This window comes from Nerophis ophidion, linkage group LG04 (genome assembly GCF_033978795.1).
Source record: "Nerophis ophidion isolate RoL-2023_Sa linkage group LG04, RoL_Noph_v1.0, whole genome shotgun sequence".
NCBI classification, from domain to species: domain Eukaryota; kingdom Metazoa; phylum Chordata; class Actinopteri; order Syngnathiformes; family Syngnathidae; genus Nerophis; species Nerophis ophidion.
The window spans coordinates 23,168,590-23,184,595 of NC_084614.1; the positions used below are offsets into that span (position 1 = coordinate 23,168,590).

Here is a 16,006-nt window from a genome sequence, read left to right on the forward strand (position 1 = left end):
ACATGAGTGGAGACAAGCAGCAGAGCAGGTACGCCCAACAAATTTTTCTCATCCACATTTATTCTACTCCTTCGTATGTGTGAGATGTAGCTTTCAGCTCCATTACATGAGTGGAAACTACCTGGTCAGGTACAGCTCGGATCCACTTGATGACAAAGGTCTGCTCATCGGAGATCTGAGAGAGGGTGTAAGTGAGCTCTTGAATATTACATTTGATTATATTCACTTTTTTAATGAACATAAGTCGGATATGATGGAACATAACGGTCTTTTGTGCTGACACAAGCATTTTCCATATGTAGTCGCTGCCGGTGTTTGCATACTCACTTGTAGTGCATCAAGTGTGCATTATCAGTACAAGGTAGCTAGTGGGAGGCAAACAAATAAGTGCACAAATAAACGACGACCATGCACAGTAAGCGCTTTCACATATTTATTTTAAAACGGCAAAAAGGTGTATGTATGGCATTATTTAAATTTTTTTGCAAGCAGACCACAACCATAAAGGAAATAACATGACATGAGGTTTGACTATTATTGATGTATATAAATATATGACATATAAAAAGATAGAAACAACACATTACAAAAGAAATGTGATTACAGACCGCATAGATTCTGTAGATAAAAAAAAGTCCTTGGTTTTTGTCTTCATACAGTATTGAGACAGCGTAATTACAACATGTGGCCTCTTGAGGGCGAGCTTTTACACTTCAATGATTTTATAAAAAGGGTTGGGGACAGTACAAGTACAAATACTACACGTATTCACATTATCATATTAAGTTACTAACTCCATGTTTTTTTTGTAGTGCTATTATGTATTTACATGACTTAAAAAAAACGTGTACTACCGACCTTTTGTTTACTACTGCCCTCAATAACACCAACGTCACATGTGATCCCAGCAGCAGTGTTTCATATAAATAATAAATAGTGTAGTACAAAATCAGTCTGATGGTGCCGAGATGAAGGTTGAGGCTGGGAGGGGCGCGCAGTCATCAAAGTCTTGTTTGAGGCTGACGGCTCGCCGCTTTTGAGGGAGCCAAGTGAACGAGACGTGTTAGTGCAGCGATAAATGCTTTGCTCAAAGAAGTCAAACATGCATTGATAAAAGTCGGCGATGGTGGCTAAAAACCTGCAAAATTCGTAGACCACCTTTATTAAGGTCTGCCCCCACCTTTACTGGGGCTTGTCCGTCTTGTGTGCGGTGAGGAAGGCCATGCCATGGGTCCGGAAGTGGGTGTTGAGGTCCGAGGCCTTGTCAAAACGTCGGCCGCACACCTTGCAGATCAGATTGCCGTCTGCGTCCTCCAGCCCCTGTGGAGAGGAGGCTGCGGCAGAGGGCGAGACATCCGGGGAGCCACGCAGTGCACCACGGTCGCACTCGCCCTGGTTGCCTCTCACGCGGTGAGTGATGAAGCGGTGGCGCCCCATGGAGCCGGCTGATGCAAAGCAAACGCCGCACTGCAGGCACTGGAAGGAAGCGGTGTCGGCGCGGTGCTGTGGGATGTGGCGCTGGAACTCTGCGCCGTCCTCTGTGGAGAAGCCGCACGGCACGCAACGGAAAATGTTGCTTTCCTCCTCTAACTCTGCAGCAGACACCCTGGTTCTCTTGGCGGGGACGCTGCCTTCCTCGCCGTCCTCCGTGGCGTTCTCGTCCTCGTCTGCCGGCCTGCCTCCAGGAGCTATGCCCTCGCCGTCCTGCTCTGAGGAGCTTCCTGGACCATCTCCGCCTGTGGCTGCACGCTTTCTTGTCATCGGGGCCGCCTGAGGAGCCAAGAGGAGGACATCAGACGGGACAAAGTGACGTGATGAGACTGACTCACTTCTGTGCCTCTGTGCTTGAGCCGAATGTGCTTGTCCAGCAAGAAGCGACTGCCAAAGGTACGTTTGCCCTCTGTGCAATATCTGCAACAATATCAAGTCAACAATTTAGGGTACATTATTATGCAAAATGTAAAATCATCCTGTTTGAGCATTAGATAAACAATATCATCTTCTTCAATTGTTTGCTCCACTTTAGCGAGAAAAGACGCTCAAAATTAGCTCGCCACAGCATGTACGCTAGGACTGGGTAACTTAGGGCAGTGGTTCTCAACCTTTTTTCAGAGATGTGAACATTTTTTTAATTCAAGTACCCCCTAATCAGAGCAAAGCATTTTTGGTTGAAAAAAAGAGATAAAGAAGTAAAATTCAGCACTATGTCATCAGTTTCTGATTTATTAAATTGTATAACAGTGCAAAATATTGCTCATTTGTAGTGGTCTTTCTTGAACTATTTGGGGAAAAAAAAGATATAAAAATAACTAAAAACTTGTTGAAAAATAAACAAGTGATTCAATTATAAATAAAGAACATAGAAGTAATCATCAACTTAAAGTGCCCTCTTTGGGGATTGTAATAGAGATCCATCTGGATTCATAAACTTAATTCTAAACATTTCTTAACAAAAAAAGAAATCTAACATCAATATTTATGGAACATTTCCACAAAAAATCTAGCTGTCAGCACTGAATATTGCATTGTTGCATTTCTTTTCACAGTTTATGAATTTACATTCATATTTTGTTAAAGTATAATTCAATAAATAGATTTATGAAGGATTTTTGAATTGTTGCTATTTTTAGAATATGTTTTTAAAATCTCACGTACCCCTTGGCATACCTTCAAGTACCCCCAGGGGTACGCGTACTCCCATTTGAGAACCACTGACTTAGGGTACTTAATGATACCATATGTGATTCTCCATTACCACATATTTGTATATGACAATAGAGGTGAAACAAAACTAAAAACTGTATGGTTCTAATTTTTCAGTATATTTTAAGAAATCGTGCAAACAGGATTTTTAAAAAGTTGTCTAACAAACATTTTAAACTCATTCAGAAAACCCTACAGCTCATGCCTCTCAAGTAGATCAAATCTAGAAAGTAGAAAAAACATTTGCATGTTTTTGTAATAAAGAAATACAGTCTAAGCGGCACGGGGGAACAGGGGTTGGTGCATGTGTCTCACAATACGAAGGTCCTGACTGAGTAGCCCTAGGCTGGGAATCTTTCTGTGTGGAGTTTGCATGTTCTCCCCGTGAATACGTGTGTTCCCTCTGGGTACTTCGGCTTCCTCCAACTTCCAAAGACATGCACCTGGGGATAGGTTGATTGGCAACACTAAATTTGCCCTAGTGTGTGAATGCGAGTGTGAATGTTGTCTGTCTGTGTTGGTCCTGCGATGATGTGTCGACTTGTCCAGGGTGTACTTCGCCTTCCGCCTGAATGCAGCTGACATAGGCTCCAGCACCCCCCGCGACCCCAAAAGGGACAAGTGGTAGAAAATATATGGATTGAGTCTAGATTTATGGGGATGGACATGAGCCATTTTGTTACATTCAGCGTTATTAAAAGTAATATGACCATATTTGATTTACCTTATGTTTATTTTGATATGTTACTGTATCTCGAGCAATGCAGTTTTCATACAGTAAAGCTGGAGTCTTCAATTTTTTTTTCAGGGCAAGGGGCCCCCAAACCAATAGAGATGTAGCGTGATCACCCTACTTATTTATTCTGTATCGAATTATGTTTGTGTTTTAAATTAAACTGGTCCTAAAGGTAGCTTGAATTGTGCAATATCCACCCATCCATTTTCTACCGCTTATTCCCTTTGGGGTCGCGGGAGGCGCTGGTGCCTATCTCAGCTACAATTGGGCGGAAGGCGCAGCACACCCTGGACAAGTCGCCACCTCATCGCAGAATTGTGCAATATCAACATTCAAATACAAAATAGCATCGTTAATCGCTAGCTGGCAACTACCGGGCTAATTACTGGCAATTAGATGTTATTTGCTCGCTTACAACTAGCATCCTAATCGTTAGCTGGTAATTAGATGTTATGAACTTGAATTGTGCAAAATCAACATTCAAATACAAAATAGCCTCGTTAATCGCTAGCTGAAAACTAGCACTCAGTTAGCTGGTAGCTTGTGCCATTAATCCCTAGCTGGGGATTAAATGTTAATTGCTATCTGACAACTGGAATCCTAATTAATGCTAATAGCTGGCAACGAACGCCGATAATTGCTAGCTGGCAACTGACGGCTAATTGCTAGTTGACAACTAGCACCCTAACCATTAGCTGGCAGCATGCATTGCTAATCGCTAGCTAGCAACTGGCGGGCTAATCACCCACAGACAACTCGCACCTTGATCGTTAGCTAGCAGCTTACACCGCAAATTGCTAGCTGGCATGCAGTTGCCATCATGAATATAATAATACAGTATAATTATTTATTCATGTTTTTATTTTAAACTTGCAAGGTACAGTGAGTAGGGTCACTTAACCACTGCCAACTCTAAACTACAGTGTGTTGGATCAATGTTAATGTGTATTTAAAGACATTTACATTAGTGCTAAAACTGTGGGGCGGGTATAAGAAAATATATAAAAGAAAATTCTAATCAACCAAAAATTGTTAAAGACTTCTGCAGTAGAGTTTGAAATAAAATATAAAATATGTGAAAGTAACAACTTCTTCACATCTGTTGAAGTGTTACTACGTCAGTATAGCCACACAACAGAGCCAAGGCATTTTTTTAAGATCTAGATTCCCACTACGGTGACTTCACTTTCTAAAGAGAAACAATGAAATGCTTCGCTACACATTTTAACAAAAAGCCCAGAACACTGTCACCTATTGATCAGTCAGAGACAGTAATACGTTCATTTTTCATCGAGCCTGCTAGAGACGAATGAATTAGACAAGGTGTGCGAAATACTAAAGTTGCTTACTGGCAATGGAAGACTCGTTTGTTGCCCTCGTGAATGACTCTCTCGTGACGCCTGAGGCTGGACGATGTGCTGAAGTTTCCTCCACAGATGCGACACGGAAACTTTGGCGTGAAACAAGATTGTAATTAAGTTGATAGCGACATGTTTTTAATAAATTAATTTAAAAAAAACAGGTCACACCTTGCCGTGCTCCATCTTGACATGACTGAGATAGTCCTCGTTGTCTGTGAAGGTGCTCTGGCACTGCGGACATGTCCACTCGGTCTGTGTGCTGGGATGGGCGGCGCCGCCCGCTGCTACCGGCGCCTCGTAGTCATCATCTGCGTCGTCGTCCTCATCGTCGTCGTCTTCCTCCTCCTCCTCGTGATCCCGCCCCCAGTCCTCGCCGTCAGAGTTGTCCGGCTTGGCCGAGGATTTCGCCTTGAGGGCGGACGAAGGGGCCGGGGCAGCACTGGAAGCCTCGGACGCCGCTTCCTGTTTGGCGGACGGACCTCTGTGCGCCGTCTAATCGATGTGAATTACAAGACATCACTTTTTAAATGTCACCATGTAGCCCAGCCTTTCGAGAAGCTCAACTTGTACTTTGCACAGAACTTAGGCAAGTCCATTAGAGTTAACCTTGTTCAGGCATACCGTATTTCCTTGAATTGCCGCAGGGCTATAGTATGCGCCTGCCTTGAATTACTACCGGGTCAAACTCGCTTCGCAAAATAATTAACGCATGCTTAGTATTACCGCCTGGTCAAACTTGTGACGTCACGAGTGACACTTCATTTTCAAAATGGAGGAGGCTGATTTCAATACCGGTAATTTGAAATTGCATAAAAGGAAGAAGATTAAGAGCTATTCAGTAGGATTTAAGGTCCAAGCTTACATCATACTCAAATTTTTACTGCATGCCTTTGGTAAGTGCCGGAGTAAGAAGAGGTTTTAAAATAATTAGCCCATGCTTACATTTACCACATGCCTTTGGTAAGCGCAGGAGTGAGAAGAGGTTTTAAATTAATTAGCGCCCCGGCTGCAATTCAGGGAAATACGGTATTTGCTTTTGTTGATGCCACACTCCTTTTGGGAAGCAAAGAACGGGAAACACATAAAAGGCACACGACACATTTTAGGGGAATACTTTCCCTCCTTTGGGCAACATGGAACGCCTTACAAATTACTAGCTTTGGCATTGGTTCTGCTCAAGGAAGAAAAAAACAATGAATGCATCATGTTTTTCATCTATGCACAGTCTCACACATAATTAATGGTGTCATGAAGTGCCAGCCTGAAGAATGTGTGTGGCACACGCGTGAAGTTAACTTTCAGTTGGAAAGAAGCACGAGAGACGTGCAGCTATTTCAGAGACTGCTTTGACCTTGAGATAGCCTGGTTCCTTCTCTCACGGCGCTGGTATTTCTATTGTTTGTACTTAGTTCCTGATTTGTACAATACAATGTTAAAGGCCTACTGAAACCCACTACTACCCACCACGCAGTCTGATAGTTTATATATCAATGATGAAACATTAACATTGCAACACATGCCAATACGGCCTTTTTAGTTTACTAAATTGCAATTTTAAATTTCCCGAGAGTTTCGTCTTGAAAACGTTGTGTAATGATAACGTGTACGCAAGACGTCACGGGTTTTTAGGAAGTATGAGCGCTACGCACACACAGCTAAATGTTGTCTGCTTTAACGGCATAATTACACAGTATTTTGGAGAACTGTGTTGCTGAATCTTTTGCAATTTGTTCAATTAATATTGGAGATGTCAAAGTAGCAAGATGGAGTTGGGAAGCTTTAGCCTTTAGCTACACAAAAACACGGTGATTCCTTGTTTAAAATTCCTGGAGGTGAAAATTTACTATGGATCAGAGCGTGGTCAAGCCAACATGAAACACGACGGAATGTCAACCAGCAGGTTTCGGTGAGAAAATTGTGGTTAAAAAGTCGCTTCTTACCGAAGAAAAGCAGAGCTTGCCCCGTGGCCGTACACCTCTGACTATCAAGTACTGTTTAACTCACTAAAACACTAGCAACACAATAGAAAGATAGGGGATTTCCCAGAATTATCCTACTAAATGTGTCTAAAAATCGCGTTGTTTTTTTTACTTTTTTTGTTTTGTTTTTTCTAGTCCATCGCTATCAATATCCTCAAACACGAATCTTTCATATTGCTCAAATTAATGGGGAAATTGTCGTTTTCTCGGTCCGAATAGCACTTTTTGTTGGAGGCTCCCATTATAAACAATGTGAATATGTGAGGAGCCCCCACACTTGCGACGTCATCGTCTGCGACTTCCGGTAAAGGCAAGGCTTTTGTCTTAGCACCGAAAGTTGCGAACTTTATCGTGGATGTTTTTCTACTAAATCCTATCAGCAAAAATATGACAATATTGCGAAATGATCAAGTATGACACATAGAATGGACCTGCTATCCCCGTTTAAATAAGAAAATCTCATTTCAGTAGGCCTTTAAACTTCAATTCTAGTCACCTCATCATTTTAGACAGTCTTAGAACAAAATGATCTGGACTTTCTCCTCCTAAAAGGTTTTTTTTAATGCACACAACTGGCAGGTTACTTCCAAATGTAAACAAACATTGATAAGCCAGTATTACTTGTGGTTATGACTACTGGATAATGTTATTTATCATGTTATTTGTGGAGCAAGCGAGTGACCCACCTTGATGTGCTCCATCATGGAACCTTTCTGAGCGTACAGCTTGGTGCAGTCGGGACACTTGAACACGTGCACTTTCTGTTTGGCTAAGTGCGTATCGAAGTGCATGTACAGTAGGGGTTTTTGGGTGAAGACCGTGTCGCACATCACGCACTTATAGATCATCCTGAAAAGAGACAAAATGGTTGTTATCACATGTTAAATTTAGGTTGTGTGCAAAATCGGGGCATCCATACTTGGCCTGTCCTCCGGTGAGCGTGGGGTGCTGCGTGCTGATGTGACTCTGGGCGCTGGGAGACGACTTGAATGCCATGGGGCAACTGGGACATTTGTGAAAGACCTCGCAGTGAGCCGTCTGAATGTGGGACTTGATGGAATTCAACCCTCCAAACACGACCTGGCAGCTAGAGCACCTTTAAACCCGACACATCGTTCTTTCAGCCTCCAGCATCAAGTGGAATCGTGACTTTTGGGAGTTACCTGCTCACCTGTAACCGATGCGCCTAGCAAAGTGCAGGCAGGCCTCCTCCAGGTGTGTCTGGAAACTGGGCTGCCGGGCCACGCCGCCGCATTCAGGACACACATACGGGGCCTTGTGTTTGTGGACCCTCTGGTGGGCCGACACGGCGCAAGAGTTGGGCAGCATCATGGGAGGTGAGCACTGCGAGCATGTCTTCAGGACAAAAAAACAATGTTACACAATACTACGGGATCCTCGTCTATGCCGTCTCACCGAATTTGGAGCGGCTCGGATCTGCTGGAAGTGTGTGACCAGCGCCGCCTTGCTAGAGAACTGCGTTTGGCACTCAGGACATTTGTAGTTGTTGTAGTGAAGACTCTCAGCCTTCTTGCAGGGCAGAGGCATCAGCGCTTGAGGAGTGCGCCGCACCTGGCGAGCCTGACCCCCCGCGGCGGAGGACCCCGCGTCCTTCATCGGGCTGGAACCGGCAGAGGCGGCCCCGGATGTGGCGGCGGTGGAGGAGGGAGAGGACGACGAAGTGGAGAGGACACCTTGTGGGGAGAGGTCAGTGAAGACAATTTATACACTTGCAGGATTTGCTACACGTCTTAAAGCCGGGAGTACTGTCAACTAACCATGAATCAGCTATTGACACAGGTGCTGTAAATGATTACTTTTTTTTCAGTAAATAGGCTAACCTAGCATGATGTTCCTTTTAAAATGTGTAGCTAGGCTAGTCTTTGTGTCGCTTAAAGCTACAGACACCATTTTGAATCAAAATATATTTGTGCAGCCGTATGGTTAAATCAAAAAGTGTCTCAATATTGAGTTATGATTTTGTATGTGTACTTTTTTCATTGGGTACCACCTTAAAAGATGCTTTGGAAGTACAGTCATCCCACGTTTATAGCTGTTAGGGTAATTGGTTCCTGACAAATGACTGAGGTAAATGACTTTCCACCAAGTAGGAATCCTTCATTATAAATGGAAGTGAATTTGAAATTAAAGGTCTACTGAAATGAGATTTTCTTATTCGAACATGGATAGCAGGTCCATTCTATGTGTCATACTGGATCATTTCGCGATATTGCTATATTTTTGCTGAAAGGATTTAGTAGAAACATCCACGATAAAGTTCGCAACTTTTGGTCGCTAATAAAAAAGCCTTGCCTGTACCGGAAGTAGCAAACGATGTGCGCGTGACGTCACGAGTTGTAGGGCTCCTCACATCCTCACATTGTTTATAATCATAGCCACCAGCAGCAAGAGCGATACGGACCGAGATTTCCCCATTAATTTGAGCGAGGATGAAAGATTCGTGGATGAGAATGTTAGAGTGAAGCACTAAAAAAAAAAGAAAAAAGGCGACAGCAGTGGGAGCGATTCAGATGTTATTAGACACATTTACTAGGATAATTCTGGAAAATCCCTTATCTGTTTATTGTGTTACTAGTGTTTTAGTGAGATTATAAAGTCATACCTGAAAGTTGGAGGGCTGCGGTGACCGCCACTGTCTCTAAAGGAAAGCCATGTGGAGGAGCCAATAAATTCACAGCTGCCTTTTTGACAGCTGCTGCAAGAGGACACAAACTCCGCTCAAGTCTCCGGTAAGAGCTGACTTAATATCCCAATTTTCTCATCTAAAAACTTGCTGGTTGACATGTGGTAGAGAAACATGTTCGCTTGACCGCTCTGTTCCATATTAAAGCTTCACAACAAACAAAGAAACACCGGCTGTGTTTTGGTTGCTAAAGGCAGCTGCAATCCACCGCTTTCCACCAACAGCATTCTTCTTTATAGTCTACATTATTAAATGAACAAATTGCAAAAAGATTCCGCAACACAGATGTCCAAAATACTGTGTAATTATGCGATTAAAGCAAGATGACTTTTAGCCGTGAGTGGTGCTGGGCTAAAATGTCCGCTCCAACCAATAACGTCACAAGCACGCGTCAACATAAGCGTCATCATTCCGCGACGTTTTCAACGGGATACCCCGCGGGAAGTTTAAAATTGCAATTTAGTAAACTAAACCGGCCGTATTGGCATGTGTTGCAATGTAATATTTCATCATTGATATATAAACTATCAGACTGCGTGGTCGGTAGTAGTGGGTTTCAGTAGGCCTTTAAATTAAATTTCTGAAGCGCTTTACTTCGTGAAACCCATTATCTACATCTTTAGGCTACAGTTAAACCAGTGTGGGTGGCACTGGGAGCAGGTGGGTAAAGTTTCTTGCCCAAAGACACATCAGCTGTGACTAGGATCAAATTGAATATCTTTGTAGCTAGAGCAGTAAAAAAAAAAAAACTTACACTACAATTTAAATACATTTTTCAACATAACAGCCCTCAGGTCATGAAATAACACTTTTTAGTTACCTTACCAAAGACTATAAAAAATGGTACTCATTACCTCCCTACTTGGCACTCGGCATCATTGGTTGTAATTGGGGGTTAAATCACCAAAAGTTATTCCCGGGCGCGGCCACCGCTACTGCTCACTGCTCCCCTCACCTCACAGGGGATAATCAAGGGTGATGGTTCAAATGCAGAGAATAATTTCGCCACACCTCGTGTGTGTGACAATCACTGGTACTTTAACTTTAACTTTTTAATCCAGGAGTTTTTAGCTCTTTAGTGCCGCCCCTGTGGCTATCTGGATGTAAGTATGTAATATTGGCTGCATTTCAGATAGATGTTTGTGTGCCATGTTGTTCCAGACCACAGCAAACATTACCGAGCTTCCCAAAGCATGTAATACATCTATTAAAAGAAGACAGCCTGCCGTTTCCTTTAACTTGGACACACACATCTGGGCATTAAAAGCCATACATTTCCAGGAGTTATCTCACTTTCTGAATAGCCTCTGACTTACTCATGGTTTCTAATGTGGAAAAAATCTGTAGAATAAATATTACATTTCAACATTTCTGTCAACGAACATTTGCTTCAGCCTGCATTACATAGTCATTTTGATAGTAGGCTAATGTAGACTCTTACGTCATGTGTTGCTTATATTACAAGACTTATTTACGGCTTTTTATTTTTTGTGGCTCCAGACAGATTTGTTTTTTGTATTTTTGGTCCAATATGGCTCTTTCAAAGTGTTGGGTTGCCGACCCCTGCCTTAATCCAATATAGTAATGCTGCCTGAACAGTGCACTCTGGTTTGGTCTCCTCTAGTGGCCAGTACCACTGTAATATTGATATTTTAAGTTTTCTTTAGCCATGTGTATGCTTAAAGGCCTACTGAAACCCAGTCTGATAGATTATATATCAATGATGAAATATTAACAATGCAACACATGCCAATACGGCCTTTTTAGTTTACTAAATTACAATTTTAAATTTCCCGGGAGTTTCGTCTTCGAAATGTCGTGTAATGATGACGTGTACGCAAGACGTCACGGGTTTTTTGGAAGTATGAGCGCTGCACACACACACAGCTAAATGTTGTCTTCTTTAACAGCATAATTATACAGTTTTTTGGACATCTGTGTTGCTGAATCTTTTGCAATTTGTTCAATTAATATTGGAGAAGTCACAAAAGAAAGATGGAGTTGGGAAGCTTTAGCCACACAAACACACGGTTATTCCTTGTTTAAAATTCCTGGAGGTAAAACTTTCCTATGGATCAGAGCGCATTCAAGAGAACATGGATCCCGACCACATGTCATCCAGCAGGTTTCGGTGAGAAAATTGTGGATAAAAAGTCAGTTCTTACCGGAAAAAAGCTGAGCTTGTGCTGTCCATAGCTGCCGTCGACTCCCCTGAGACACTGGCGTCGAGACACCCGTGGAGACACCCTTCCGACTATCAGGTAATATTAAACTCACTAAAACACTAGCAACACAATAGAAAGATAAGGGATTTCCCAGAATTAACCTAGTAAATGTGTCTAAAAACATCGGAAATCCGTCCCAATGCAATCGCTTTTTTTTCCTTTTTTTTCTAGCCCGTCGCTATCAATATCCTCAAACACGAATCTTTCATCCTCACTCAAATTAATGGGGAAATTGTCGTTTTCTAGGTCCGAATAGCACTTTTTGTTGGAGGCTCCCATTAAAAACAATGTGAATATGTGAGGAGCCATCAAACATGTGACGTCATCGTCTGCGACTTCCGGTAGAGGCAAGGCTTTTCTCTTAGAACCGAAAGTTGCAAACTTTATCGTGGATGTTCTCTACTAAATCCTTTCAGCAAAAATATGGCAATATCGCGAAATGATCAAGTATGACACATAGAATGAACCTGCTATCCCCGTTTAAATAAGAAAATCTAATTTCAGTAGGCCTTTAACTTGCAGAAAATGCTTCACATTTTTATTTAATACTCCTAAAAAATCTGCGATGTTGCGGAGCTGCAATATTTGATGTGCGATGTGGTGAAGGATGACTGTACCTGCTTTTGCCATTCCAGTTTAGTTTTGAGTATGTGTCTTGTACTCCCAGGTAATCAAGAGTAAAAAAAATAAGAGTCTTACTGCCGACAGGCGTGACGTCCTGCTGCCCAATCATCTGCTCTACGGTGACGGGCCTCATGACGAGATGCGAGCACTGCATGACCAGGCCACGCTCCTTGTGCTCGCGGGCGTGCAGCAGCAGGCTGCACTTGTTGAAGAAGGCCAGCCGCTTGGCGCAGTGGTTACACGTCACCTCGATGCGCAGCGACCGTCGGTCGTAGTGGCGAGCCAGGCTGCGCTCTAGTGCGAAGGCGTCACCGCACTCCAGGCAGCGGTATCCGGTGGCTGGGAGCGGGAGACCCCACTCTGGGGGCGGCGGTGCCGAGAGGTCGGGTTTGTAACTGGGCAAAAGGTTCTTACTGTTGAGGATCTTGTTAAAAGCCTCCACCAGGCTTGACTGACTTCTGGAGATGACGGCGCCTGTGCTGTTTACAATGGAGGCGGGCTTATTGGATGGGGGGTTGCAACCCCCTGGTCCGTTGGCAGTCCCCTTTGTGGCGGTCCTCACGCTGATCCCACTGGCAGCGACCGAGAACTTGGGAGAGGACGCCACGGCAGGCGTGGCTGGCAGAGCGGCAGATTTTGTGATGTTAACGGCAGTGACCGACACTTTAGCCTTGTCGGAGGCAGCCATCTTGTTTTGTACTTTAGTGGCGGCGGCAAGCATGACGCTGCTGGCGGCGAGTGTCGACACAGGGAGGGTGTTAAGAGCGCTGACTTTCTGCTGCTGGGACGCTTCAGTCTTTTGAGTTTTGTTCACCAGCGCCTTGCGCTCCCCGCCTCCTTTAGTGTCCTGACCCTTGCCTCCAGCGCCACCTTTTGGAGCCACCCTGGTGACCGTTCTAGTTATCCCGCCCGTGGAGGTCTTGATGGTTTTTATCCGGACCTTCAGGGGCCGTGAGGGAGCCCCCGAAGCAGCCAGTGAGACAACCCCTGCCTCCTCTCCCTCAGTGGGTACAACTTTAGGCTTGCCTTCGTCCACTTCCATCTTTTCCTCGCTGGAATTTTCTGCCTTATCGGTGCTCTCGTCTGACGCTTTGTCCATCCCGTTCCCTACCTCCATCTCCTCCTCCTCTTCCTTTGGCTCCCTCAGGTCAGCAGAAGGTGGCGTGGAAGCCGAAGCCGGGCTGGAGCATTTCTTGGTGGATGCCACCTGAGCAGTAGATTTTGGCATCTCAGGTTCAGGGCTCTCAGGCGAGTCCCTCTCCTCTATCACGTGTTCTGACTGCTTCTCCTCCAGCTGAGAGTTCTCAGTGGATCCCAACTGAAGGGTCAGTGACGCCCCCGGGGGAGGTTCCAACGATTTAGGCTGAGACGGAGTGGACAACGTAGGCTGGTCTGACTTGTAACCGCGCTTCATCTGACTGGAAACTGGCGAGTCTGGACTCTCCTGGATCACGAGCGAACTGTCCAAATCTGTGTCGGAATCCTCGTCCTCTTCCTCCAGCTGCTGGTGTTGATACCCAGCCATTTTGGGGGCCTCGTTAAAAGGCTTGGTTGTGTTCAGCGGTTGTGAAGTAAGCGCAGAAGGTGGTTCAGAAAGTGTTTTAGCAGGTGGGAAGTAATTCGGAGCGAGCCCTGCAGACGACGAGGGCAGCGGTGCCTTGATGCCATCCGCTTTCTCTTGTCCTGTATCTTGCTGCTGTTGCAACAGCTGCATCTTCCTGGCCCGTCCCACAGGGTCTCCAGAACCTGGGCCGAGTAGTGGTTTAAGTCTGTTAAAAATATTTCCTCCTTGTTTATTTGACTTGGCTGCGCCGTTGCCTGACGTTTCCGCCGCCGTTTTAGAGGCATTCATGGTCCAAGGGGTGCCATTAGACTGGCCAATAGAGAGTGGCGCGGACACCCGAAAACCATTGTGGTTGAGAACATCAGATTCCACCATCCCGGGGGGACACGCTCCAAGACGGGGACCCACGTCCACCCCTGCGATCACATCGATAGCATCCTGGTTCGTGTCTGCGGCCTCTCTACCCGCCGCCTCTACACACACTTTGTTTTTGACAATCACACTAACGATGGGGGTGTCCCCCTGGGAGTCCAAGGGGCTCATGGACGACCCCACGACGTTGCCAGTCTTTCCCAAAGGCGCCCCGGTGGCTGCGTGGGGTCCCTCCGCCTCATCAGGGGCAGACTGGATGGCCTCCTTGGCATCAATATCAGGAATGTCAAATGCTGCCAACAGGTCATCAAAATCTGGGGTCTTCATGTCCCCCATAACGTGATTAACGCCTGTAAAGAATAAAAACAGTTAGGAAAACGGTATTGTCTTTAGCCTGCGTCGCAATAATACACACGAAGTTATGAGACAATTTAAAAAAACAACCTTCGCCGTTGTTGAATCTTTTCCTGGCATAAAGTGACAATACGCAGCAGGCCGGTGTCGTTAGCTAAATTGCAATGTTCCTGATACGTTAGCATTAGCCAGCTAGCGCGCTAGCAACCAAACCCCTCCTTCGCTTTACAGGTACCGACAATACATTTACTATGAATGGGATATATGGCTTCTTTCGTGGTTTTCGTGCATGTTTGTCGCCAACGTGGTGGGCGTAATGTGGCCATTCGAGTACACAAGCGTCGGCTCTTCGATATCCCTTTTCCAGACGGAGGCTGGCTAGATGGCCGCTGAGCTCCAGCCAAGACGGAAAGAAGGGGTCACCGAGCTAACGAGCTAGCCTTTGCCATTTAAAAAAAAAAAAAAAAAGGCAAACCAGGGCGCTTTTCTGAACCATTGTGACAGCGATTGCAAGCCGCTAATTGCCGGGTCGAAGATGGTGCGGAAATGTGATGGCAGGGATGAGGATTGACGTTTTTTATAGTTCATGCAGTTTGATTGTTTACCTGGACGTGCGATTTCCGACTAGCCAAGCTCGTTTTCAGCTGAAAATGCGTCGCTTCCCGTCACATGACCACTGCCGTCCCTCCTGGCTAACACCCAGAAAAACAATACACTCCAAATTCTATTTCACTGATTGTACATTATCAATCAGTCAATGTTTATTTATATATCCCTAAATCACAGGTGTCTCAAAGGGCTGCACAAATCACTACGACATCCTGGGAAGAACCCACATAAGGGCAAGGAAAACTCACACCCAGTGGGCAAGGAGAACTCCAACCCAGTGGGACTCCAGTGACAATGATGACTATGAGAACCTTGGAGAGGACCACATATGCAATGGATGTCGAGTGGGTCTAACATGATACTGTGAAAGTTCAATCCATAGTGGATCCAACACAGCCGCGAGAGTTCAGTTCAAAGCGGATCCAAGACAGCAGCGAGAGTCCCGTCCACAGGAAACCATCCCAAGCGGAGTCGGATCAGCAGCATAGAGATGTCCCCAACTGATACACAGGTCCCGACTCTGGACAGCCAGTACTTCATCCATGGCCATCGCACCGGACCCCCTCCAGAAGGGAGGGGGGGGACAGAGGAGAAAAAAGCGGCAGATCAACTGGTCTAAAAAGGATGTATATTTAAAGGCTAGAGTATACAAATGAGTTTTAAGGTGAGACTTAAATGCTTCTACTGGGGTAGCATCTCGAACTGTTACCGGGAGGGCATTCCAGAGTACTTGAGCCCGAACGAAAAACGCTCTATAGCCCGCAGACTTTTTTTG

At 45.0% G+C, this 16,006-nt stretch overlaps 1 protein-coding gene across 2 annotated transcripts; it reads right to left on the bottom strand.

Annotated features, from left to right (window-relative positions):
• Window positions 1-417: 417 nt before the first annotated feature.
• Window positions 418-15,379, bottom strand: znf687b (zinc finger protein 687b). 2 transcript variants are annotated; one of them, XM_061897482.1, is made up of 10 exons: window positions 15,228-15,379; window positions 12,408-14,618; window positions 8,196-8,473; window positions 7,951-8,135; window positions 7,699-7,875; window positions 7,466-7,628; window positions 4,969-5,292; window positions 4,789-4,889; window positions 1,830-1,911; window positions 418-1,770 (listed from the first exon to the last, which is right to left on the bottom strand). In XM_061897482.1, the coding sequence occupies exons 2-10, from the start codon at window positions 14,602-14,604 to the stop codon at window positions 1,183-1,185; spliced, it is 4,095 nt and encodes a 1,364-aa protein (XP_061753466.1). In that variant the 5' UTR covers window positions 14,605-14,618; window positions 15,228-15,379; the 3' UTR covers window positions 418-1,182. The 2 variants fall into 2 exon arrangements, with proteins under 2 accessions (XP_061753466.1, XP_061753465.1); XM_061897481.1 differs by lacking the exon at window positions 15,228-15,379 and adding an exon at window positions 14,713-15,221.
• Between the last annotated feature and the right edge of the window lie 627 nt (window positions 15,380-16,006).

Bases quoted from the DNA above. Each gene is read 5' to 3' on its own strand.
- znf687b (XM_061897482.1), bottom strand. From the start codon at position 14,604: ATGGGGGACATGAAGACCCCAGATTTTGATGACCTGTTGGCAGCATTT. The intron at 7,876-7,950 runs GTGAGCAGGTAA...TCGGGTTTAAAG, and splicing joins GCTAGGCGCATCGGTTACAG to GTGCTCTAGCTGCCAGGTCG. The intron at 7,629-7,698 runs GTATGGATGCCC...GTCTCTTTTCAG, and splicing joins CTCACCGGAGGACAGGCCAA to GATGATCTATAAGTGCGTGA.